This window comes from Erpetoichthys calabaricus, chromosome 14, assembly GCF_900747795.2.
Source record: "Erpetoichthys calabaricus chromosome 14, fErpCal1.3, whole genome shotgun sequence".
In the NCBI taxonomy this organism is placed as follows: domain Eukaryota; kingdom Metazoa; phylum Chordata; class Cladistia; order Polypteriformes; family Polypteridae; genus Erpetoichthys; species Erpetoichthys calabaricus.
The window spans coordinates 23,056,649-23,084,586 of record NC_041407.2 but is presented as its reverse complement, the minus strand read 5'-3'; the positions used below and the strand labels follow the sequence as shown (position 1 = coordinate 23,084,586).

Here is a 27,938-nt window from a genome sequence, read left to right as displayed (position 1 = left end):
GCAGCAAATGTGTTTGGATTATTTGTGGAACAATTGGTATCAACCCATCCAAACCACAAACAGAAAAAGCATAAGTTTTTAAATTACCATTTTATGGACTTTGTTAAAAAAAATTGTAAAGATCTCTTCATAATTCTGGCATACCGGCTGGAGGGTGAAGCAGAGGTCCCTCACACTGCCTACACCAGAAATGGCAGGCTGTATTTTACTTACTTTTGTAAGAAATTAAAAGTCTTCAGTGCATATGCATAGAATTTTTTTTAAAAAGCGACTATGTAGCTGTTTCACTTTCAATGGCGCTGCTGTACACATGCATACAAGCACACAGAGCCTCTCTCTGGACGGGCTGCCCTGGTGTAGGAAACTGAGCTGAAAGTAAACAGAGTTGACCCCTGCAAATTCACACTAGGGTGCTGAACTGGGCTGAGCCCACCGTGACGTGTCTCCTTAAAGCAGCCCCCGGCTCCGCCACTCTACTGATTCTTCAATTGGGACGCCTAGCAGAAAGGACAGAATTGCAATGAAGGTGTTGGTTCTTGTGTGCCTGTGGCTGGTGGCCCTGGCCCTCCTCACAGGTAAGCCCCTTTGGGAACGGCCCTGCGTCTTTTTTTTTTTTCCCTAATTGTAAGAGTTTGGATTCTTAATTTCTAAAATGATCACAATGCTTATTTTTCTCTTTTAATGATCTTTAACATTTTTTATAGTAAACTGAAAAGTGCAAACCAACCTCCTTACATACTTATTAAAATATCATTGTTATATTATACATTGCTGAAAAATGATTGTGTTAGTAAATCATTTAAGGATTGTAATTGTAATTGATAAAAAGGTAAATGATTGCTGAGAATAAAATAATTATTTTCGCTGCAATGCTTAGAGAAGCATTTTGCTTAAAAATATGCAATTTTTTTTAATTTGTAAAAGAAGAAGAATATTATCAATCCATCCATCCATCCATTATCCAACCCACTATATCCTAACTACAGGGTCACGGGGGTCTGCTGGAGCCAATCTCAGCCAACAGAGGGCGCAAGGCAGGAAACAAACCCCGGGCAGGGCGCCAGCCCACCGCAGAGAATGTTATCAAGTAAAACGGATTTATCATTAGTGAAGTTTATTGTGTAACTCAGTTATGATTAAAGGAGCAAAGCCTTTATAGATCTAACACTGTTGTGTGTCTTTTGGATTAGAATGAATCAAATTTAGTCCAGGCATTAATACAATTTGGCTTTTTTTTTTTAAATTAAAAAGCTTCCAATCTTTTGCACAATGTGAAGAGACTGAACCACACTGGGAGGTTTCGGTGTTTTCAGGTCTTCAACAAATGCCCAGTCTGCTCGCACGAGGACTCGAGATGCTGCGTATTTTGCACCTGCTGACTTCATTTTTGCTCCGTTGAACGGGTTGAGTGTCATTTGCTCCTCTTTGCCACGTTGCTGTATCTTGAACAGCTGCGTTTGTGAGTTGTGCTTTATGTTTGTACTCCAATCACATCTTTGGAAAACCCTGAGCTCTCCAGAGGCAGGTCTCTTTCAATGGGGGCTTTGTTGCAGAAGCAAAGCTCAGAAGCAAGGGGGCTTTAGTGCCACCTCTGGCAGATGAAAACTGTACAAACAGTATTATCGGAACGGTGTTTCAGCAGCTGGATTTCAACTATGACTGGTGTCTCTTTTTTTTTTTTTCTCTAAACTCAGATGCTACGCCCATCCTGACAGAGAAGCAAGCCAAGCAGCTCCTGAGGAGCAAGCGTGATGACAGGCCCCGCAAAGCAGGGTATCCAGATGAGCCGATGCGGGTATCTATCTACATGTCTTCTACATCAGGGTTTGCCTTGTTTCTTGCAAAGTGTGTCCTTCATACATACATCAGCATATAATAGATAGAATTCAGATAGACAAAATTTACATCTTGACGATTTGTATTGGACCGCACTCTGATCCTAAATATGAATCAATCAAACAGTAGCAGCTAATGGGCATCTCATTAAAAAAGGGATACATGCTCTGCTGACAGGGGGGGGGTGGGGGCGGCCGTGTTTTGAAAGGGTGAGAGGCCGAGGCGACGGCAGTAGGAGAATTATATAATCTGTGCTTCTCTAGAAATCCTTTAGTAGTTTCGATGCAAAAGTGCAAGGGTCTTGCTTAATGCCTGGGCCTAAAGGCTCTCCGGAGATTGGGGCTGTTCCCTCAAAGCTCTTTTTTTTTTTTTTATCACCACTCAGTTTTTTGGTTTAACTGTTTTTCATGAACTTTTAATCCTATTGATGCAAATTTCTGGACTTTGTTCCAAAAATACCCACTGCTCCACCCAGCCCCAAAGCCTTCTTTTCATCTAGCTTTTCAGGGATTACTCAGTCTTTCATTCTAGTTAATTATTAGAGTTTGGTGGTGTAGCACGGTGAGGAGTTAAAGGTTTGGTTGCATGGCTACTAAGAAAAAGATAATCAGTGTGATTTGTTTAGGCCAGTTGGCCAAATGCTTTGCCTTTTCAATGGTGTGGCCACTGGGGGGCACATCAGCTCTCCAGACCCCCAACACAACAGACACAAGGCACAGTACATCATACGTTTTATTTTACTTGTTTCCCAAGTCTGCCAATGTATGAAAGCACAGTAAACAAAATCCGCAACCCTTTCTTCTCCTTTCTTGTTCTTCTTTTTTCTCTTTTCCGCCTCCACTCCTCCTCCAGCAAGCTTCATCCTCTTCCTCATCCTGACTCAGGCCCCCAGAATAAAGACAGGCAGCTCCATTTAAGAGATCTCTGGAAGTATTTTCGTCACCCTGAAGGCTTGACCCACAAGCATTTCTGGGTAAAGCTGGAGCTCCACTAAGTAGGGCTGCCCAGTCCCAACGGCATCCAACAGGGCTGAGTCACAGAACTTCAATTCCCATGAAGCTCTGTGGGAAACCATGTCACTGCCGTAACCCAGGGGGACTACCCGAGGGAGGTACTGTCCTGTATATATATTCTCTCCCCGGGTCCTTGTAGTTTATCGGTGTCTCGGCCGGGTAAGGGCCCTGGCCTTCCGCCACAATGGCAGGATAAAGTCGTGCCCGGTAACTTCCAGATACCTTGCCAGTGCTTGGCAATAAATATAATTTCTGCAACTCTGACTACACACTAAGGGCTAGTGATGAACAAACCCTTCGGTGTCTGGTTCACCATGAGTTTGCCAAAATTGCGTAAGTGTTCAGGAATTTCGCCAAACTGAGCATTGAAGTCAATGGGGAAGGAAATGGTTTTGGGTGGATTATAATGGTGCAGTGAGCTTTTTTTTAAAACATCTTATTGAATTTATTAAAATCAGTCAACATTCCATACAAGCAAGTCATATTTTACAAAACTAGGTTCAAGTCCTTAACCTTACCTTAACCTTTCTTGTTTCTATTTGTCTGTTTTATTTCATTATGTCTGTTATTAGATGCAACTGAGAAGGCAAATTTCATGTTTTATTGTGTAAACATGACTAAATAAAGAAACATTAAACCTTAAACCTTACACCCCCACCCATGAGAAAGAGAGTCAGAGAGACAGAGTGAAACTTTATTAGTAGAAAAGATAAGTAAGTAAACACAGAGAATAAAAAAGGGGAAGAGAATCCATTCTCTCAATTTAAATGCTTATTCTAAAATGTTATTAATTAGATCCGGCCAAAAAAGTTTTGTATAGATCCTCTAAGTGAGTATTTAATTTTTTTTCCAATTTCAAGTAGTATATAATTTCGATTACCCAGTGATTGAATGGAGGTGAGTTATTATTCTTCCAGTTGAGCAAGATAAATCTACGTGCCAATAGTGTAGTAAAGGCCATTACAGTTTGTTTGTCCTTCTCCACTTTAAGACCATCTGGAAATGGATTAGAAGGGATTGGGACTCCAAGGCTATCTGGGAGGCATTTAAAGATTTTGGTCGAGAATGATGTCAGTTTCGTGCAGGCCCAAAACATGTGGCCCAGTGAGGCTGGAACCTGATTGCAGCGTTCGCAGGTTGCATCTCACCCTGGAAACATTTTGGACAATTTTAAATAAGAGAGATGTACTCAATAGATGATTTTACGTTGAATGATTTTATGCTTTGCACATATGGAGTTCGAGTGAATTCTGTGCATTGCTGCCTTCCACAAGTTAAGTGACCCTGAGAGCTATGGAAGTGTCAGCCAACTATGCTGAACCGATTATAGAGGCCAAAAATATGGCTTGAGTTGTGAGACAGCAGGGCTAATCCCCTGATCCACTGTGCCTCCCTGAGATAAAACTACTAGAGTTTCATGCCAGAACAAGGGTTGTGTGGTATAGTAGTACTGGAAAAACCCAAATTTTAAAACGGTATGGTACCAGCATTTTGGGATTTTCAGAACTGGAAGTAAACATCAGTTTTCCTCTTAATTGCCTGCCCCACATAGACAAAACCTCCATTTTGAAGCGAAACCGCATACTTCGACTACATTCAGGACTTGACGGGGGACATGCCCACCCTTCTGCTTCAGTGTGATCAGGACTTCTGGAAACTACATCACCTCTAACAAGAGGGAAGCAGTTCGTATGTGTGGCGTGATGGTTTAGCACACCAGGAAGGTTGAAGTTAAATGTTGGGTTTTGGACTTCAGAATCATTTTTGGTACCGGTAATGAGGTCCAAAAGCTGGTATTGATACCAAAGTCAAAACTTTAGTCAGAACAGTAAAACTTCTAATAGACACTGGCAACAGGGACAGGAAGCATGAATTCACTGAGGCTTGGGCCCCCATAGCATGTACTCGCCTCTCTCAAACCAAAAAGTGCAGTTTAGTTTTCTCTGACGCACTTGCAGAGTCGTAGCCTTGGGTGGTGGGAACTGTGCACCCGCACCAGGTGCCGATTTTGGAAGGGCGCCGATTCATGACATGGTTGTTTCGGGTTAAAAAGAAGAAGAAAAAATTAATGAAAACATTAATATCACCGAAAATTAGTAAAACTTTTATAGATATTTCCCTTTACTTTTTATGATTTTTATGTGTTTATATTATCTTTTACAATCAAGCCGAATTATTGGAAAGAAAAGTGCAGTTCTTAGTAAAATAACGATGAGAATGATACATTGCTTGAAAAACGCCACACCACTAATATGAGTGGTGCGCACCTTTATTGTCGGAACCTCGATGTACAACCAATCATTATGCTCTCATAGTGATCCTCTATCAACTTTGTATCCCTACACTTTCGGTCTGTTTCTGTCGTTATTTATTAATATAAGTTAATTTTGCATAATACACTGCCTGGCCAAAAAGAAAAGTCGCTATCTGGATTTAACTAAGCAAATAGGTACGAGCCTCCTATTGGATAATTACTGCATGGGCGATTATCTTTCAGCTGGCAACAAGTTATTTAACCCCAACTGGTGCAATGAGTTGCTTCTCATTTCCTAAACAACCATGTCGAAAGACACATCTCGTGGTCGTGGAAAAGATGTTAGTCTGTTTGAGAAGGGTCAAATCATTGGCATGCATCAAGCAGAGAAAACATCTAAGGAGATACTACTAAAATTGGGTTAAGAACTGTCCAACGCATTATTAAAAACTGGAAGGATAGTGGGGACCCATCGTCTTCGAGGAAGAAATGTAGCCGGAAAAAAATCCTGAATGATCGTGATCGGCGATCACTTAAACGTTTGGTGAAATCAAATCGAAGAAAAACAACAGTAGAACTCAGGTCTATGTTTAATAGTGAAAGTAAGAGCATTTCCACACGCACAATGTTTAGGGAACTCAAGGGATTGGGACTGAACAGCTGTGTAGCCGTAAGAAAACCACTAATCAGTGAGGCAAACCGGAAAAAAAGGCTTCAATTTGCTAGGGAGCATAAAGATTGGACTCTGGAGCAATGGAAGAAGGTCATGTGGTCTGATGAGTCCAGGTTTACCCTGTTCCAGAGTGATGGGCACATCAGGGTAAGAAGGGAGACAGATGAAGTGATGCACCTATCATGCAAGATCTTGGTGAAAAAGTAATGCAACACTGGATGGAACTAAATCTTGTGACATTGCAGAAGCTTATCGAAACAATGGCACAGCAAATGCATGCCGTAATCAAAGCTAAAGGTGGACCAACGAAATATTAGAGCGTGTGACCTTTTTTTTTGGTGGCGACTTTTTTTTTGGCCAGGCAGTGTATATTAGTTTACGTATATCGTTTTATAGATTTGGCTAAAAAAATGGAAAAAAAAGGAAATATGTGTGAATATTTTTATTTATTCTAATAACTAGCTGTACTCTCCGGCTTTGCCCGTGTATTTGTGAAACAGTACAGTGAGGAGGGCCCTGCTCGGCTCCCCACTCCTGACGTCACGCTTCCCCCTCCCCTTGGCCCACAGCCTCTGTCTCAGATTAGCGCGAATATATCACTCCTGCAAGCGAGTAGCCTGATAAGAAAGGTTGCAAAATTAACCAGAATGTTCAAGCAAATTATAGAAAAAAAAAAAATCTAAACCTGTTAAGCAGTTCTCTCGCTCGCTAACTAAGTGGAGTTAAGATTACACTCCGAGGCAGACGCGTGGGTGAGGAGGGCCCCGCCCCCTTTCCCACAGCCTGCTGCATTTCTCTCGGATTCGCACAAATAAATCAGTACTGCAAGCGAACTGTGATACTTAGTGCAATGAGAGAAGTCACAAAATCAACAGAATGTTCAAGCAAATTATAGAAAAAAACCCAATCTAAATCTGTTAAGTTATTTTTCTAGTGAAAAGTGGACAGACATACGGACAGATGTTGGATTTTATATATATAGAGATGAATGTTGAACTGACGTTTAATAAAATAGAAAATCAAATTATTTTTATTTTGGAACCATCATACTTATTCCTATTCAATTGACGACAGAAAATGGGTCCTAAAAAGAAGTCGGGAGCACAAAATCTGAAAGAAAAATAAATACGTACCAAAAGACAATGTGAGTATTCAAATACTTTAAAACAATGAATTTCAACCGGAAGTAAAAAAGTGTAATAAAAAAAACAATGAAAATGAAGTCAATATTCCTAATGTGAGAGGATACGATAGATTTGTTTTATCCATTTTGATTGAATTTTGATTATTTTCCCTTTTCAACACCAGGCATCGTTTTGCTACGCTACAGCTCTGCGCACTTGTTCACTCACTGTCACTGCTACCTAATAAGCACAACACTAAAGCACTCGGATTCTTCACTCCTGCCTGTTTGCATTAACTACACAGGGCTCAGAGTTTCATACCAGAACTAGGGTCTGCTTCTAGTTAAATAGCTTAAGGCTCTCTTCACATGCGGCCGGTTAAAAAGGTAGGCTCACGTGTTACATACAAGTCACATACAAATCCATACATAAAGACACATCCTTTATAACACAAACACACTAAGGGCTCCATTTATACTTCACGCTCAGTTTCCAGCGTTCATTTGACGCGTCCTCTGAGCAGATCCTCAGGAATTAACGCGATGCTTACGCGAGTTGCAGTACCAGCAAACAGTGGGGGGTGGGGGGGGGGGGGCGCAGTGTGATAAAAGTTGGAACGTGACATCAGAATCTCTGTTACTATCTGCATGTGACAGAAAGCCGCTTAGAGAATCCTACAGGATCAATGTGTGCGCTTCAATGTTTGATGAATGGTTCGATGTGCTGAAGCAAAATGTCGACATATAGATGCATTGGTGGTGCTTTTATATTCAAGCGTCACATATTCCCGATCGCAATGACACGATACATTTTAAAAAAGTCTCACATACCATCTTTTGTGCCATCTTTTTTTTTTTGCAACTTCACAACTGCAACATAATGTACAGCGCTGTATTTGACCACAGAGAAAAAAAATTAAGGACATGATGAAAACGTGTATTTTGTGATTAAAATGGAAAATTCGGCTTTAATCTCGAAATGTCCACTTTAACCTCGTAGTTTACTTTATCATTAAAGCAGAGCGTCGTAAACGTCATCCCAGTGTTTAATCACTACGAGCTTCTTGGACCCAATAGCAGCGGCAAGCAGCAATAGAACACCATACAGAACACATTAAATGTATGACATTCCAACTCTCTGCACATTTAGAATCTTTAGATTTATACTTGATATCACTTTCATCTTGAAATGCATTAAAGTATGTATGTTACATTTTACAGATAAATTGTTAATTTCGTTTAAATAATGAATACTGTTAATAATTACACACATGGGGGTGACACGGTGGCGGAGCACTAGCAGTGCTGTCTCATGTCGCTGGTATTCCCTGCTGGTTTCCACATTGTGCTCCGGTTTCCTTCCAAGGATATGCAGATTTGGGGATTTGGTGCTGCTAAAATGTCTCCAGTGTATGTGAGTGCTTGCATTCACCTTGTGATGAGCTGAGGCTCCATCCAGGGATTGTTTCTGCCTCGTGCCCAATGCTTGCTGGAATGGACACATCCCTGGATTGATGGATTTAATCATTAAACATCCTTTGCAGAGATATTGCGGTAAGGTGTCATTGGAATTTAATGGGTGTTCCTGGCAATTCACAACACAGAGAAGCCGAACCTGTTCTCACCGTGATGATATCTCGCACTGCCACCTGCTGCATTCCTCCAGATGTATGTAAAGTACGCGTGCAAGTATAAACAGTAAAACACCTGCGTAGCAGGAGCGTCCGCTGCAGCATGCGTCACGTCACGTGAAGTTTAAACCCGGCCTAACACATTTCCAGTTTCTTTCTGTGTGCCTGATTTGTATATAAATGCATTCACACATTTTCCACTAATTTTTAGCTGGCCAGAACTGTTTTTTATTATTAAATCCATACTGGAAGAATAATGTAATATGGTGTAGAGATTGATCTGCCATCCCGTCAAAATTAGGACAAGCGTTTTATACTCAGGGGTCTATCCCATCCAACATTGGCTGCTACAGCTCTGTTATGTCACACTGGCCTCACAAAGCAGCATGGAGTGATGGGAAAACATTTTCTTTTTCAAGCCGGTTGCACAGCGAATTTCCAGGAAAACATTCGTCGAACAAGGTCACTTGAGTATTCAGCAAATTCACTGCAAAAAAATGCTTTGGTGAATTTCGCCAATTAACACTAACTGTATGTATTTCCACTCAGTCAGTTTTAAAATCCCCAATTAATGTAACATATTTATCTCTTGTGGATGAGTCGAAGAAAGAATTTTGGCCCTTGCAAAATGCTGGGGTGCCTACCAGGTTGCCCCCTTTATTATTCTACCGTACAAAGTAAATAGGCGCTTGATGGCATTGAAATAAAGAAAAAGCGCCATAATAAATGTAGTCAAAAGGTCTGGGGTGCAGGGCCGTCTTGACGCATAGGCATGCTGGGCAGTTACCCGGGGGTCCCACGAGCATAGGGGCCCCATGCTAATCTATGTATGTTGTGACTTACTGAGTGGTTGTGTAGGTACAGGCCCCAGTACACTGCTTTGCTCGGGGGCCTATAATGCTGTTAAGGCGGTCCTGCTGGGATGCTCTGTCCTTCTTGAAGGTTTGGGTCCAAATTGTCCTGACTGGGCAAGAAAACAGATAATTAATTTCATGAGTAAAACTGGAGAAGCAAGCAAAATGCAAAACAAAAGAAAATAAAAATGAACCGAAGTGAGTGAAACCCAGATGAGAAGTAAAAAAACAAGGTCAAAAAGTAGGCAATAAGTCGAAAACCAGGAAATACAAGAAGAGCAAACAGACAATATGTCAAAATGAAACTGAGGAGTTTACTGTATCCACAGATCGGATAAGGCTCATAGCGAAGGCTGAGCTTTTATGCCAGTTGCTGATTGAGTCAAATTCATGACAACCTGAAAACCATGCCCCTAGAAACGCAGGTCATGACCCTGGCAACAGTACACAATATCATAATATACAGTCGACTCCGTTTAAGTGCACGGCCTCCGGGCGCTTAAGCGGAGCATGCGCTTAATAGGAGTGCAACATGTCAGTCCTGAAAGTTGACCATTCAATTACCCCCACCTACTAGCCTAGTCAAACGCAGTAAAACATTCATTAAAACAGACTACGGTGAAGAATATAGTGGATACATGTATAATACGTACAGTGCATCTGGAAAGTATTCACAGCGCGTCACTTTTTCCACATTTTGTTATGTTACAGCCTTATTCCAAAATGGATTAAATTAATTTTTTTCCTCAGAATTCTACACACAACACCCCATATTGACAACATGAAAAAAGTTTACTAGAGGTTTTTGCAAATTTATTAAAAATAAAAAAACTGAAAAATCATATGTCCATAAGTATTCACAGCCTTTGCTCAATACTTTGTCGATGCACCTTTGGCAGCAATTACAGCCTCAAGTCTTTTTGTATATGATGCCACAAGCTTGGCACACCTATCCTTGGCCAGTTTCGCCCATTCCTCTTTGCAGCACCTCTCAAGCTCCAACAGGTTGGATGGGAAGCGTCGGTGCACAGCTATTTTAAGATCTCTCCAGAGATGTTCAATTGGATTCAGGTCTGGGCTCTGGCTGGGCCACTCAAGGACATTCACAGAGTTGTCCTGAAGCCACTCCTTGGATATCTTGGCTGTGTGCTTAGGGTCGTTGTCCTGCTGAAAGATGAACCGTCGCCCCAGTCTGAGGTCAAGAGCGCTCTGGAGCAGGTATTCATCCAGGATGTCTCTGTACATTGCTGCAGTCATCTTTCCCTTTATCCTGACTAGTCTCCCAGTCCCTGCTGCTGAAAAACATCCCCAGAGCATGATGCTGCCACCACCATGCTTCACTGTAGGGATGGTATTGGCCTGGTGATGAGCGGTGCCTGGTTTCCCCCAAATGTGACGCCTGGCATTCACACCGAAGATTTCAATCTTTGTCTCAGCAGACCAGAGAATTTTCTTTCTCATGGTCTGAGAGTCCTTCAGGTGCCTTTTGGCAAACTCCAGGCGGGCTGCCATGTGCCTTTTACTAAGGAGTGGCTTCCGTCTGGCCCACTCTACCATACAGGCCTGATTGGTGGATTGCTACAGAGATGGTTGTCCTTCTGGAAGGTTCTCCTCTCTCCACAGAGGACCTCTGGAGCTCTGACAGAGTGACCATCGAGTTCTTGGTCACCTCCCTGACTAAGGCCCTTCTCCCCCGATCGCTCAGTTTAGATGGCCGGCCAGCTCTAGGAAGAGTCCTGGTGGTTTTGTACTTCTTCGACTTACGGATGATGGAGGCCGCTGTGCTCCTTGGGACCTTCAAAGCAGCAGAAATTTTTCTGTAACCTTCCCCAGATTTTTACCTTGAGACAATCCTGTCTCAGAGGTCTACAGACAATTCCTTTGACTTCATGCTTGGTTTGTGCTCTGACATGAACTGTCAACTGTGGGACCTTATATAGACAGGTGTGTACCTTTCCAAATCATGTCCAATCAACTGAATTTACCACAGGTGGACTCCAATGAAGCTGCAGAAACATCTCAAGGATGATCAGGGGAAACAGGATGCACCTGAGCTCAGTTTTGAGCTTCATGGCAAAGGCTGTGAATACTTATGTACATGTGCTTTCTCAATTTTTTTATTTTTAATAAATTTGCAAAAGCCTCTAGTACACTTTTTTCACGTTGTCAATATGGGGTGTTGTGTGTAGAATTCTGAGGAAAAAAATGAATTTAATCAATTTTGGAATAAGGCTGTAACATAACAAAATGTGGAAAAAGTGATGATCTGTGAATACTTTCCGGATGCACTGTACATACACATTAACTGTTCAGATATATATGTACTGTACCTGTACGTCTTCAGCCATCCCTATTCTTTTTCTTTTTCTATCCGGATTGCCGTTGTTCTGCCAGTCTTGCAATATCAATTCCTTATTCTTGTAAACTCGAGAAATCTGGCTAGGATGAACACCGTAATGTTTTGCAACAGAGACTTGACTCTCCTTATTGTCAAGTCTGTTTAAGACATAGACACGTTCAGCCAGAGACAGTGATTTTTGCGCACGGGATGATGAAGTTGACAACATAGTCAAAAGTCACGACAGCTAACTTATCACAGTTGAGTTGTAAGGCTAATCCGTAATGTCATTCTTTGCTAACAAAGTTTTGTTTAACGCGTTGGCAGTTCTGAGATGACATTTACATGTACATAAGAACACGCTGCTAAAATGACTACAGTGTACACCTAGTAACTGCACTGTAAACTGTTAGGCCTCAGTACAGTAGCGGGATTGAACATCTGCACCTGAACAATCCGTCTTCAGCTGGTCACAAGAGCCGGGCTACTTACATCGCTGCATACTGATTACGTCATTTGAGCGTGTCAGTCGATATCGTTGTTTGACTAGTGGATGTGAATAGACCGTGCAGTTAACCGGAGTGAATTTGGCTGGAGAGAATAGTAATGGGATCAATAATGTACGTGCGCTTATCGCTAGTGCGCTTATCCGAAGTTATTGCCTGTTTACTCGACTTTATACAAATAGGGACCATGCAAGTCACATGTTGCTAAGCGGAGCGTGTGCTTCACCGACGTGCACGTAAGTAGAGTGAACTGTACATCAGTATTCCACCTAAATCATGATACAAATGAGACACCGACATTGGGGGGTGCCTCCCTTTTATAGTGGGCCTGCCAGAGGGGGCGTGGTTAACTACTCTAAGGGGGCGTCTTCTCTGGGCTGAAGAAGAGAAGAGAGACAAGTCTGTTAGTGGCAGCGCCCCCTGTCACCCTGGCAGGGTATTACACACCTGAAATGAGTCTTTGAGGTGTCCCTCAGATGCACACACGTGACACTCTGGAAATTTGAAAGAAACTAAAACATCTGTGTAAAATCCACCATCATGAGTAAGGTATTCAGACTCCACACACAGTGTCCCCAGACTGGGAACTTTGGTTGCTGACCACTATTACTTCAATGCTGCCCCATTTTTAGTATAGGGTGGTCCAGATCTAATTATGCAACTTTTAATGCAATGCAGGAAAACAATGCAAGACAAAAGAATTGTTCGAAATAAACGAATGCAGGGCAGGTGCTGCCATCTATCGGCAACAAAAAGAATTTTTTGTGAATTCTCTATGTAATGAACTTAATAAGTTATAGTGTAAAGAAAATTGCATAATTACATCTGGACCACCCCTATTTAATAGTTGTCTTTTTAAAAGTGTTGATCTTTAGGGTCAAACCCCCCACCCTAAGAATTGTTTTGTCAGATAGATACTAGATTGGATTGAGAAGAGACTGCTAAGTGTTCAGAAGCAGAAAACAGCTATTTCCACCCTCTCATGTAACTCTCCTAAACCTTTCTTTTTTCCCAACAGGAGCACATGCTGCATCTGCAGCAGCTGGAACGGCGTGCTGAAGAAACCTTCCTGGAAAACTGGCTAAATCCACACTGTTACCCACGATGCAACAGGAATTATGGATACCCTGTTTAAAGGTTTAATCAGGCACGCAGCTTTAACCATGTACGGTGAGTTGAGAGGTTGTAAAAGCACAAAGCCCTTTCTTGGTGACGTCTTTTCTCAAGGGTTCAAGTGCCACCTGTGAGTGATCTAGCAGAGAACCTTCAAAAATGGCACTCTGCCCAACTGTCACCTGAATCTTATGGATGAAAAGTAATCTGCTTTAAAAAAAAAATGACAGAAGAAAACATTACTTTAAACCAATATTAATTGATTAGAAGTAACACGTTAAACTTTGCCTGAGCTATGTCAATGGCAACTCCATAAAAAGCACTTGAAACTGAATTGGAATTTGTGAACCCAGTGCCTCTTACAGCCTTGATCTTAAAGTCTGTTCCAATCATGTCGGAGGATTTACATGGCCCTAAAATGCCACCACCAGAGCTAATTCAGCATGCCACTGGTAAATAACATATAGCCACGGGTAACAGAACCAGGGGTGTCAGTGAGCCCCAAACCCCAAAACACAAACACACAAAGAGTGCCGGGTTCAAATAATGGAAGGTTTATTCACCAAATCCCTCCAACAGTAGCACAAGCACAGGTTTTCTTTCCAGTTCCTCTCTCTCCACAGTACTCTTTCCTCTCGCCACTGCACTATCCCCCTCCAGTCAAGAGTTGCGCCTCATCCTCCCAGCTCCTACTTGGATGGATAAGAGAGTGCAGTCTCTTTTATTTCAGACCCGGGAACATTACCCAATGGAAGCACTTCCGGGTCATACGGAAGTCCCACTTATTAGGGAGCACATCTTCCTGCAGCGCCCCCTTGCGGCACCCACAGACACCAGCAGGGCTGTGCTATCAAACTACAACTACTGGCATTCCCTGCTGGTTCCTGAATGAAGGGTTGCTGCCATCTAGCACCTTGGGAACAGAAAGTCCCTAGTGATCTCTTCCTCTTGCGGTGGGCTGTCCGTCCGTCTAGTCTGGCCATCTCTTCCGAGTCTGGCCCCTTTCTCTTCCCTGGCTGGGATGCCTGTCTGCCTTCCAGGAGCCTCCTATCCGGATAAAGAACCATCCCCTCCTCTGGCTGCAATGCCAGTCCACCCTCCGTGGTATCTGCACCACTTACAGTGAACACCTCCATGTTAATAGAGACCAGTACGTTCTTAAAAATAAAAATGGCAAACAGAGCGATGCCATAGGGGAACCATTCTTGGTTCCCAGAAGGACCACCCGCCTGAAGGTTATAAAAAGAATCTTTAGTTATTTAGATTTGTGACAATGCTCGACAACTGCCATGGCTTGCAAAATGGATAAATTTGGTAAGTTTTTAAGGTTTTCCTTTATGCCCCATACCCTCCATTGTAAAGCACCAATGTGTGCAAAATATTTTTTACATTTATAGAAAGCACTTAACTTTAGCACAAAATTTCTTGTGCCAAATACATTTATACCCTGTTTATGTAGCAATAACTTTGACTTGCAAAATACCAAACTTATCCTTTAATATAGCAGGCCAAAGAGCCAGTGCAACTCTACCCCATTTATTTAAACATCATAAGATCTGCTGTCCTATGTATTGCACACTCACTCACCCTTATCCCTCAGATTCATTAAATGCTTCTTGACGAGACACAAATGGTATGCTTTCTCAAAGCCGTTCCTCAAATGTCTGAATCAGCCATTCTTATTATTATAGGCTCTAAGCAGGAGTTTACATCAAGATACGATTAGTTATTTATCATTTTACAATTGAATTGCTTTACTGTGTAGCAATGCTTGATACTTTCCATGAGGCCACTTTTTAATTACATCTTGCAACATTTAACATCTGGATGTGGAATAGATGCCTTCAGTGAAAATCAAATGTGTGAAAGGTTTGTAATTCGTCAAATGATATAACAACTGTCAATGGAAACCAAAATCACCAACCCATTGAAGGCTGATTCAACGTCATACTGAAAATCAAAGTGAAAATCTGAAATCACAGCAACCCCTAATGTGACTCAGTAGTGTGTGTGGCCCTCACGTGCCTGTATGAACTCACAACAACGTCTGGGTGAGCTCCTGATGAGATGGCGGATTGTGTTCCTGGGAGATCTCCTCCCTAACCTGGATCAGGGCATCAGTGAGCTCCTGGACAGTCTGTGGTGCCACTTGGTGGTGTTGGATCCACTGATACATAATATCCCATGGGTTCTCAATTGGATTCAAGTCTGGGGAACATGTCAATGGCATCTATACCTTTGTCATCCAGGAACTGCCTACACGCTCTGGCCACATGAGGCCGGGCATTGTCCTGCACCAGGAAAAACCCAGGGCCCACTGCACCAGCATAAGGTCTCACAATGTCTCTAAGGATTTCATCCTGGTACCTAACAGTAGCCAGGGTACCGTAGCACATGGAGGTCTGTGTGACCCTCCAAGGTTATGCCTCCCCAGACCATCACTGATCCACCACCATATCGGTCATGCTGGATGATGTTACAGGCTGCATAGCATTCACTACGGAGTCTCCAGACTCTTCATGTGTGTCACATGTGCTCAGGATGAACCTGCTGTCATCTGTGAAGAGAACGGGGCACCAATGGCGGAGCTGCCAATTGTGTATTCTCTGACAAATGCTAATCGAGCTGCACGGTAATGGGCAGTGAGCACAGGGCCCACTAGAGGAGGTCGGGCCCTCATCCATCCCTCTTGGAGCCTGTTTATGACATTTTGTTAGAAACAGTCACACCAGTAGCCAGCTGGAGGTCATTTTATAGGGCTCTGGCAGGGCTCCTCATAATCCTCCTTGCACAAATTAGCAGATACCAGTCCTGCTGCTGGGCTGATACCCTTTTATGGCCCTGTCCTACTCTTCTCGTGTAACAGCCCATCTCCTGGTATCTCCTCCATGCTCTTGAGACTGTGCTGGGAGACGCAGCAAACCTTCTTGTGACGAAACAAATGGATTTGCCTTTGCACTTTGGTCAGAAACATGCACACTAGCAGCCAGCTGGAGGTCATTTTATAGGGCTCTGCCAGGGCTCCTCATATTCCTCCTCGCACAAATTAGCAGATGCCAGTTCTGCTGCTGGGTTGATACCCTTTTATCTCCTCCATGCTCTTGAGACTGTGCTAGGAGACACAGCAAACCTTCTTGTGATGGCACATATGGATGTGCCATCCTGGAGGAGCTGGACTTCCTGTATAACTAGAATCGGCTGCAGGTACCACTTCACGCTACCAGTAGTGACATAAACACTAGCAACATGCAAAACTAGAGAAGAAACAGTCAGGAAGGACAAGAAGAGAGCAATTGTCTGTGGCCATCATTCCCTTTGTGGGGTTGTCTTGCTGTTGCCTCTCTAGGTCACCTCTTGTCACTTTCATTGGCACCAAAGCAGGTGAAGTTGATTCACAATCACTTAAACTTCCTAAATGGACAGATTGATGCCCCTGAAGCTTCAGTGACTTGGTGTTAGACTGTGACGATTAAGTGTTCCCTTGATTTTTTAAGCGGTATAAACCAACACAACATTTGTGGTTCTGAACTGCAACAATCTCCCGTATCGGCAGCACTAACAAGGAGCGTGACCAAGTGTGATAACTGTCTGTCAAGGAAAATTACACGGATAACGTGTACATCAATAGCACCAGACATGTTGTGAAGCAGTTTGGTTTGGTGGCAAAGATGGTTGTTGGCACTCAGTTATCAGGAGCCGCAGTGACACATTCAGCCTAGAGATATTGTCACCAGCCATGTAGAAAGACATTCTTCTGATAAGACAGAACAGATAAAAAGCCAGATAGCATCACCCAATAAGTTGGCAGTTAAAACTGACATTTTGACTGTTCTAACAGCTGAAAATGATGTCACGATGACACAACACAGTTAGTGTTAATACAGACACAAAACCTTCTAGCCAAATACACAGTTGATAGCCATGCCATGAAAGTAACTCCTGCTAGGGGCTAGTGGGCAGAGTGGTTGCCTGTGTTCAAGATAACGACAACATATTGTGGTTGCTATATCACTCTCTGCAGCGAAGCCTGACCCCATAGCATATTGTTATGTCTACTTTAAAAAAATTATTTCCAGAGATATTGATGTCTTTTGTGATGCTTATTCATGGAAAGATAATTGTTTTATGTTTTATGCCGTGGATTCAGACCCCTTCACTTTTCTGCACAATTTATTGGGTGGTGGGTTTATTTTGAAATGAATACATTTGCCTATCAATCTCCACTCAATAACCCATAATGACAAAGTGAAAACATGTTTTCAGAAAGGCTTGCAAATTTATTAAAAATCAAAAACTGACATCTCCCAGTCATAGAAGTGTTCAGACCCTTAATGCAATACTTCGTAGAAGCCCCTTTGGCAGGAATTCCAGCTTTGAGTCTTCTTGGGTAACTCTGTACAAGCTTGGCACACCTGAATTTGGGCTGTTTATTCCATTCTTCCTCAAGCTCCGTTAGATTGGGTGGGAAGCATCTGTAAACTGCCATCATCAGATCTTTTCCCACAGATGTCCTCTTTGGTTGAAGTCTGGGCTTTGGCTGCTCCTGTGTTGACTTGACTGTCTGCTAAAAGATGAACCGTTGCCCCAGTCTGTGGTCACATGCACTCTGGAGCAGGTATTCTTCAAGGACTTGACCAGTCTTCCCAACCCTCCCACTGAGAAGCATCCCCATAGTATAATGCTACCACCAGCACCATGCTTCACTGTAGGGATGGTATTAGGCAGGTGATGAGAAGTACCAGGTCTTCACTAGACATAGTGCTTGGAGTTCTGCACAGACAGCTCAATTTTTGTCTCATCAGACCAGAGAATCTTAATCCTTATGTCCTCAGAGTCCTTTAAATGCTGTCATATGCCTTCTACTCAAGAGCAGCCTCCATCTTGCCACTCTACCATAAACGTCTCATTAATGGAGTGCTGCTGAGATGTTTATCCTTCTAATAGGGTGGTTGGTCTTTCGACAGGCTCTCCCATCTCAGCAGATGACTTCTGAAGCTCTGTCAGCATTTCCATTGTGATCTTGGTCACCTTCCTCGCCAAGGCTCTTCATGCCTGATTAGTTAGTTTGGCCAAACTGTCAGCTCTAGGAAGAGTTGTGATGATTCCAAACATCTTCCATTTCACAATTATTGAAGCCACTGTCCTCCTGGAAATGGTTTTCTACCCTTGCCCTTAATTTATGCCTCACCACAATTTGATCACAGATGGGGTCTGAATATTTTCTGAATCCACTGTAGAACATTTCTAGCCATTTTTATCGCTTACTAGCCAACCCGCGGCGTAGCATATGCCACATAATTATCTATTGATGGGTGAACACTTCCTGAACGACACAGTTGTCCAAATGGGGTGGGTTTGAGGATATGGCTGTGAGTGAATGAAAGGATGGAACTCTGGAGAGAGCAACATACAATTGTCCGTGACTGAACACTGGTTTTGGCAGATACAGGCATATAATTTTGAAAGTGTGTCCCTGTACCTTATTAATTGACATTGCAAAGGCCAATCTAACAGGAAATTGTCTGCGTGTAAAAGTAAAAGACAAATTTGAATCTGATGGGATCAGGGAAATCCGGAGAGTAAGGACAGTTTGTGAGGTGGGAGCTGCGATAGTTTTACACTCCAGTACATTGTGGTGAATGCTGGTAACAGTCCGTCTAGTGCCATAACACAGACTTCTTGCTGGCATGAGGTTTCTGAGAAGCATGACAACTGAACCAATTTTATTTTGAGTTTATGCAGAGGCATGCCAGTGGGAGTAAGACTGCTAAGAAATTCTTTGGGGAATGAAACTTGATCTGCGGGATCGTCTGTGATGATGGAGTCAACGCTGGTGAAAGTTACTTTGTCGGTAGGGATAAGTTTCAGTACTTGTTCATTAAGGTGTAGTGAGTCTTCATAGGTGACGCTTAATATAGCTCGCGTACTGAGTTGTTCCGGAGTCACAGTTGAGAAGTCGATGTCGCAATATAGTTGTTGAGCAGGATCAGAAATAAAAGGAAAACAATGTGAAGGTAATGGACGTGGGAGGAGTGTTAGAGTTGGCGGGCGGGGCTCTGTCGTGCGTATCCCATGATGCGGGTGGAGGGTTGGAGTTGGCGGGCGGGGCTCTGTCTTGCGTGCGTGCGTATCCCATGGTCGGGCGACTTGGTGGATTATATATAGAAAAGCAGCCGGAACTGAAAAGAACAATGAAAAGTCAACGTGGCTCAGAGGTGCATGTGGACTGTAGCAGAGACGAAAGCGACTGAGGCGGTGTTTGTTGAGGTCTTGCGTGCTGGCACATGAGCAGGCAGTGTGCATGCCTCGAGAGCGAGGGTGGATGCGGAAGGAGGGTTAGAGTTGGCGGGCAGGGCTCTGTCGTGCGTATCCCATGACGCAGGAGAAGGGTTAGAGTTGGTGGGCGGGGCTCTGTCGTGCGTATCCCATGACGCAGGAGGAGGGTTAGAGTTGGTGGGTGGGGCTCTGTCGTGAGTATCCCATGACGCAGGAGGAGGGTTAGAGTTGGTGGGTGGGGCTCTGTCGTGCGTATCCCATGGTCTTAGAGTTGGTGGGCGGGACTCTGTGAGTTGGCGGGCGTGGCTCTGTCTTGCGTCTTGTGTCTTGCCTGCCATGGTCGGCTGCCTTAGTGAATTATATATATAGATTCTTGCGCTTTGGAAGGAAGCGTCATTTTTTATTTTTGTTACTGTCCTGCAACACCATTTTCGTTGTTCATGGACAGCACCATTTTGTGAGCTGTAGATGCTGGAATTTATGGTTCTGAGTGTCATCTCTGCAATGGTTTAAATACCAGCAAACTGGATAAGCAAACAGCTTAAAAAACGTTTTATGCCTTCCTTAGTGTTTCTGGTTACAACCCCTACTATTGTTTTTGACTTCGCTCTCCATGTTAATGTTCAGACTTCCGGTAAAAGAGTTCTGTTTGTCTTCTCAGCTTCAGCTCTTCTTTCAGACTTTGATTTTGATTTATCTCTCGATCCATTGTCTTCTTATATTAATCATATATACTTGCATTTAAACTCTCCCATGCATAAGTTGGGACATGATTTTAACGTATAATTTCCAGTATTTTATAATGTCGGTCTTATCAGTTGAATGCGGAAAACTCATGTTATTGGTCCAAGAGATTATGATTTGCTAACGCCCACCTGAGAGAGTAACCATGGAGCACACGGCCTTTTTTTCTATGTGGGTGCGGCAATGCGCCTGTATCAGCGTGTGCTCCTAACAACTCTGTCGCTCTCTCTTTCCCTCTCTATTGTGCCTACATGACCACACGGTAATACCCAAACTATTCCGAAGCGATGTTTGCACTGATTTGCGTTTTTTGTATCTCACACCCTCATACACCTTTATCGTAAGAGCATCCCTTATCTATGATGGAGCATTCAATCAGAAGAAAATATAAAGCTGGTTTTAAATTAAACATTGTTGAAGTGGCGAAAGAAATTGGTAACTGCGCTGCTGCAATAAAATTCGATGTGTCTGAGAAACTGATGCGAGATTGGAGGAGGCAAGAAGATGTAAAAAAAAATAAATTAAGGGTTGCATTTTTGAACGGGCGTACAAGTCGGGGTCTTTTTCAGGTTTCAAGTCCTGACTTATATGCAAATATGTACTGTACTTGCTGCTCAGTTCTCTGACAGTACACATTTTTTCCTAGTACAGTATAACTCTCAATCAATGATAAATATAATTTGTTTCTTAATTGTAGTAAAAGGCCCACAACAATAGTACACTTAGAGTAAGTATTCTTCATCTGCCTTTGTGAGTGACTCCCGAGCAAGTCAATATTCTCCTATTCCTAAACAAATATGTATATGGTACTTTTCAGAGATTAACAAGACAACGGTTGACACATACAATATATAAATAAAACATTTTCTGTGAAAGTTTATTATTGCATAATTGTTAAGTATTGTGCACTTTGAGATTTTTTTTCCTCCCTTAAATAATTTTTTAGAACAGAATATTTTGTGTCCAGTTTGTCCAGGCATGAGTCGTCGCTTCTTCTTAATGCTGCCCTAACCAGCACACCACCGCGTAGAAGAGGGCGCTCACCACAACCGTTTGATAGAACATCTGCAGCATCTTATTGCAGATGTTGAAGGACGCCAGCCTTCTAAGGAAGTATAGTCGGTTCTGTCCTCTCTTACACAGGGCATCAGAATTGGCAGACCAGTCCAATTTATCATCCAGCTGCACTCCCAGGTATTTATAGGTCTGCACCCTCTGCACACAGTCATCTCTGATGATCACAGGGTCCATGAAGGGCCTGGTCCTCCTAAAATCCACCACCAGCTCCTTGGTTTTGCTGGTGTTCAGTTGTAGGTGGTTTGAGTCGCACCATTTAACAAAGTCCTTGATTAGGTCCCTATACTCCTCCTCCTGCCCACTCCTGATGCAGCCCACGATAGCAGTGTCATCAGCGAACTTTTGCACATGGCAGGACTCCGAGTTGTATTGGAAGTTCGATGTATATAGGCTGAACAGGACTGGAGAAAGTACAGTCCCGTGCGGCGCTCCTGTGTTGCTGACCACAATGTTAGACCTGCAGTTTCCGAGACGCACATACTAAGGTCTGTCTGTAAGATAGTCCACGATCCATGCCACCAGGTATGAAGCTACTCCCATCTCTGTCAGCTTGTCCCTAAGGAGCAGAGGTTGGATTGTGTTGAAGGCACTAGAGAAGTCCAGAAACATAATTCTTACAGCACCACTGTATCTGTCCAAGTGGGAGAGGGATTGGTGTAGCATAGATGATGGCATTCTCCGCTCCCACCTTGTCCTGGTATGTAAACTGCAGAGGGTCGAGGGCGTGGTGGACCTGTGGCCTCAGGTGGTGAAGCAGCAGCCGCTCCATGGTCTTCATCACATGTGACGTCAGAGCGACAGGCCGGAAGTCATTCAGTTCACTAGGACGTGATACCTTTGGGATTGGGGTGATGCAAGATGTTTTCCAAAGCCTCAGGACTCTCCCCTGTTCCAGGCTCAGGTTGAAGATGCGCTGTAGAGGACTCCCCAGTTCCAGCGCACAGACCTTCAGCAGTCGTGGCGATATTCCATCTGGACCCACTGCTTTGCTGGCACGAAGTCTCCTCAGCTCTCTGCTTACCTGGCCTTCCGTAATTGTGGGTGGGGGGAAACTCTCTCCTATGCTAGTATCAGCAGAAGGATGGGTGGAGGGTGCAGTACTCCGAGGTGAGAGTGGGTTAGGGTGGTCAAACCTGTATAAGAAGTTGTTCATCTGGTTTGCTCTCTCCACGTCTCTCTCGATGGTGGCACCCCTCTTCGAGCTGCAGCCAGTGATGATCTTCATCCCATCCCACACTTCCTTCATGCTGTTATTCTGTAACTTCTGCTCCAGCTTTCTCCTGTACTGCTCCTTCGCCGCCCTGAGCTGGACTCGGAGTTCCTTCTGCACGCGCTGGAGCTCATGCTGATCACCGTCTTTAAAAGCCCTTTTCTTCTGGTTCAAAAGCCCCTTGATGTCACTTGTAATCCATGGCTTGTTGTTAGCATAGCAGCGTACTGTTCTTACTGGAACTACAATGTCCATACAGAAGTTGATGTAGTCAGTAGTTCAGTCAACAACCACAAGTCTGCAAGACTTTCCAGTTCCTTCCAGCCAGGTGCGCATACAGCAGTACGAATGCAACCTGTTAATTGAGTTGAAAGTCAGGCAACGCCATACCACCTTCTGCTTTTGAACTTTGATTTTTTAATATATTTTAAAATCTTTTTTCCATCCATATGAATCAGCTGATAATAGAATCAAGATTTTTTTTTAAAAAAAAGGATACCATAATTCAACTAAAAATGTTCAATTGACCACATATACAGTATATCACATTTTATAATGTACCCAAGGCAAGATTCAACTTATCTGCATTGTCATCAAGCACCTGCATCTCTAGGCCATACATTTTGTGTAAGCCCTACGTTTAAATCATTTTGGGCAAAATGTCTGCATGTGTCTTAAATAATTTCAGATCACTGTAAATGGTGGTATTTGAAGCGCTACCAGATGGGATTAAAATACGGCATGAGAATTGTCCTATAGCACATGACTAGAACATAAGATTATTTAGCTCCGCTGGAAGAATCCCACTCCACATTTTACAACTATACAATCTCAAACTGGAAAAAATCTAATTCTCTTTAAGTGGATCTCTGTGGATTTGTGGCAAATTTGGAGAAAACTCATGAATATAACTCTAAAATAAGCATGGCGGGCCTGTCCTTAACTTACTAACTCTGCTTTTTCTTTCACGTAGACTAGCCAAAGTACTCGATGTTTCTGGTATGAATAAATTGGGAAAAACCTTCTTTTAAAAATTCAACATGGCTAAACAAAACCCACCATGAGGCAACAAGATATACTCTTAGACAAAAGCTGTAATGTGGTAAGATGATGAAATTGTTATCCAGATTAGTTGAGAAGGAAATTCCTCATGTACCTGTGCCTGTGGTCTTTAAGATTGTGCTTTGCTGATGATGATGTCCTCCATTAGCAGTAGCGCACTCCTGCTGCCTGATGGGAACTGTGGTCCCCACATTGGTGCAGGTGACTCCCCCCTACCGTTATAACATATACCCTAAATTTTAAGCCGGATTAACGGTAAGGCACATGCAAAATTGAATGAAAATTGGCTCCGCCGTTTTTACGAGATTAGCGAACGAACAAACAGACAAACAGCTTACCAAGTTATCTTGAGCCTGGGAAAGGCGCTATATAAATTTTGGTATTATTATTTATATAGATCAAGAGCTGTCTTAGATATTTGTATGGTTTTCTGTTTTCTTTTTAAGTGTGGCTGAATGTTTTGTATTGATTTTGAAGCATACTGTTGTATTTGCTCAGTTAATCTTGTGTGTTTGGTTGAGTTGCGTTCTGTTGTAATATTTTGTTTTCAAATAATGGCAAGAAAAAAAAAGTATAATTCTGAGATGTAATCGAAATTTTCCACTTTAGGGCTAACACGTTTTCTTTTTAATTCAGGACATGAATCAGTTCTGTGCTAATGTGGAGCAGAAGAGGAGTCCAGCATGGAAATTTCAAGCTTGCCAACTACGTACCAAATATATAATTATGAAATGTAATTTTTTAACTGTTTATTTTCTGCCTATTTTAAAGATGCTGTGCTTTTGCTTTAGTAAACTCTCAGTTTAACTCGCTGTTTGTATACTTCGACCAGTTTTACAAATCTAAACATTTAACAGCAAATAATGAGTGAATGGCTTTTCTACTTGGTATATTATTTGTTCATATTAAAGATATATAGTTTAATGCATCATATGTGTTACTGCTAGTTAATAATATGCAATAATTTTCTTAAGAGTTAAAGTATGATAAAATCTTGTGAAGACTGAAAAGACGCTAAAACAAATACAAACGCATGTATGGTTACATGCGGTGGGTTGGCACCCTGCCCGGGATTGGTTCCTGCCTTGTGCCCTGTGTTGGCTGGGATTGGCTCCAGCAGACCCCCGTGACCCTGTGTTCGGATTCAGTGGGTTGGAAAATGGATGGATGGATGTATGATTACATAAAACACACCGAGGCTGGCTACCTCAGCCACGTAAAACACAATATTCGGCTTGATTGGAATTTTCTTTCCACTGGATCTATTTAAAGACAGAAAATTAATGTAACAGGGTGTGTGATGACGGCAAAATGAGAGTGAACACGTTACTTTCTGTTACTCTGACACTCTGTGATAACATCATGGCGCAGTAGAGAGTTCTCCTGCCTCACAGCTCACAAGTTAGCCTCTTTGGGGTTACGTTTACTCCAGGAAAAATGAGCCAAAATCGTTTTTTCAACAATAAAAATTATTAAGTGTAATGGAAACATGTAAATTTAAAAATGTCAACATAAATGTAATAGGAGAGGCATGTGTAGTGCCCACTTCTGTTCTGATGCAGGTTTAGTCCTCGTCCTTTGTGCGACATGCTTTCAGACAGTCTCTAATGCACAGCACCATGTTGCAGGTATCCTTTTGTTGTAACTAGCTGAGATTAGAGCGCCACAACCGTACATCCTGGCAGGAGTGCAGCTCTGGAAACGGCTCTTGGCCTTTGCTAAGGTAGTTTGGAGTGCAGGGACAACAATTTGGGAACTGACGGATACAGGCATCCTAACAGGAGTACGACTTCAAGGTTAGGTATGCTGAGGTAGCCAGCCTCTTCCATTGTTAACATGTGAAAATATAGTGCCATGAATCATATACTGCAAGGGATTTGATGAGAGTGATGAGAATGACTGATGAGTGAATGTGAGTTGTGGGCTGTCCATGTAAATCAAGGCTCATATTTGAGCAATTTCCAGTATTAACCTGTCCACCAATAGCGGCTGAAGTGCCTTTTGTGAACATATTTTCACGATAAATTACTCTGCCTGAATCAGAGGTTTATGCTTTGTCAAAAGCTTCTGTTCCAATATCTTAGCATTTTATTTTCTGGGGTGCAAGGGATGGTAATTTCTCGGCAACTGGAACACCCATTCTGGTTTCTGCACACAAGAAAGGGAGGTGAAGTCTTCACTGTCCTACATTGCTAAAGAGACACAGTAAACAGTACGCCTCTATATCAGCCAGTGCCCTTGGCGTTTCTTTTCCATCATGCAGTTTTTGCAATCATGGCAATGATCTCTACCAAAGAAATGGACAAAGTCCCACCTGATACTTTATAACCTTGCCTTCTCTGAGCAGAACACATCTATGGACATCAGCAATTCCTCAAAGTGGTCTTTTCACATCACAACACTATGCTTGCAGCGTCAATTGATGATTAATAAGAATACATCCCAACTAGCACTCCTTCATTGTAATATGTTTGGCTGAAACCCCTCAGTCTATCATAAATCCATTCCTTATGTTGTCACTAAATTATTAACACTGTGTGGGATGGCCACGAAGCTGGCCTGAGCCGGACACCCTCATTCAGCAAGCACGCTGGGGTCGGACGGGGACGGCATGAACAGGACACTGATTGACAAGCCTCCCTCAGTTGCAGCAGCACCACAGATTCACACAGAGCATCATGGGACTTGGAGTTTGTCAGTTCAGTCCTGTTGGGCTTCGTGAGTGCCACTGGGGGGCTGCTGCGGGGACTGGGGTGCCCTACTTTGTGGGGCTCCAGCCTTACCCGGAAATGCTCCTGGGTCAAGCCTTTGGGACATCACATAAAAGGAACTGCCCGTCACTACTCCGGAAGGAAGAGAACAAAGCTTGCCTGAGGAAGAGTGGAAGAGGCTGTGATGGAGAGAAGTGACAAAGTGTTGTGATTTTATTATACTGTGCTTTATATTGCTTCTGTACTGTGCTTGGTGTTGGTGGGAAACGTTTCCCACTAAATAAAAGCCTTGCGTAGGGCTGGACTTGAGCCTGGTGTCTGTTGTGTCGAGTGTTGAGGAGCGGGTGTGCTCCATGGTGGTCACAACATGATTAGGCCTTCACATTCACAGCTTCAGCTGCCATCATCCTGAACTCACTGCACAAATCCCAAGTCAACCTTGCTAGCATGTGAAGCCTTTGACATAATAATTTACCACACCACTTAGATCTAGGATCTAATGATTGCTGTCACCTCAGGCACTAACTACTTCTTGGATCCCCAAACCACAACTACTACAACAACTCATAAATAATTCACTACTCAGATGCAATCCCCCCTTTAATTACCCTTTTGGTATTTCCATTACCCTACATGAGTGATGTATCCCCCTTCTAGGAGCACTTCGCTATTAGCTGGTACTACTTTGCAGCACCATGTGTAGCATTTCAAAGAGACTGAAGTGAATCTTTTAGACAACCACATCAACAAAAAACAAAGTTTCCTTGTTTGCGACTTGAAGTCAACTTGAGGTGACCCTTTCATCCACTGGCACCAACATTTCTGCATAGTTTGTGGGAATCCATTAACACTCGAGTGGTCTCTTCCTTTAGTCAAACCCCCATTAGGAGAGAGGCTGGACTCTTTGTTCACAAAGAGATGTACAAAAAACCATATACTGTATTACAAGCTATGTATTGCACAAACTAAATCTAACTATCATACTCACATTATTTCTTCCAATGAAGGCAACACCAAGTCATTGTTTTCATTGCTTAATAATATCACACAACCCCCGGATTCTTTACCTTCTCACCTTTACACAACTGATTTTTTCAGTTCCCTTATGTCCTTTTTAAAGAAAAAATCGAGAAGATTCATCAGTCTCTCGGTACGGATTCCTCCAGTACTTCATTTGAATTTCATCCACCAACTCACTCATTTTCCTCTTTTCAGCTTCCTACTTTCTCAGAAATCTCAGATCTTGTCTGTAAGTCTAAGCCATCCACTTGTCAGCTGGACCCCCTCCCTACAGTTCTGGTCAAAGCCTGCCTCCCCTCTCTGGTCCCTCTTATCTCTGCTATAATCCACTCTTCTCTCACTACTGGTACTGTTCCTTCATCTTTTAAAACTGCTGCAATAACCCCAATACTGAAAAAACCTGGTGCTGATCCGACTAATCTCAGTCATTTCATCCTATTTCTAATCTACCCTTCATTTCCAAAATTCTTGAAAAAATAGTGGCTATTCACCTTCAT

The 27,938-nt window shown here is 42.9% G+C and overlaps 1 protein-coding gene across 1 annotated transcript; it reads left to right on the top strand.

The window, feature by feature from the left end:
- Nucleotides 1-433: 433 nt before the first annotated feature.
- Nucleotides 434-24,505, top strand: c14h17orf67 (chromosome 14 C17orf67 homolog). The gene is made up of 4 exons (XM_028819061.2): nt 434-575; nt 1,695-1,795; nt 13,247-13,398; nt 24,347-24,505. The coding sequence occupies exons 1-3, from the start codon at nt 521-523 to the stop codon at nt 13,361-13,363; spliced, it is 273 nt and encodes a 90-aa protein (XP_028674894.1). The 5' UTR covers nt 434-520; the 3' UTR covers nt 13,364-13,398; nt 24,347-24,505.
- The last annotated feature ends 3,433 nt before the right edge of the window (nt 24,506-27,938 follow it).

Coding starts and splice junctions, on each gene's coding strand:
- c14h17orf67 (XM_028819061.2), top strand. CDS start 521: ATGAAGGTGTTGGTTCTTGTGTGCCTGTGGCTGGTGGCCCTGGCCCTC. Junction 576..1,694: donor GGCCCTGGCCCTCCTCACAG/GTAAGCCCCTTT, acceptor CTCTAAACTCAG/ATGCTACGCCCATCCTGACA. Junction 1,796..13,246: donor ATCCAGATGAGCCGATGCGG/GTATCTATCTAC, acceptor TTTTCCCAACAG/GAGCACATGCTGCATCTGCA.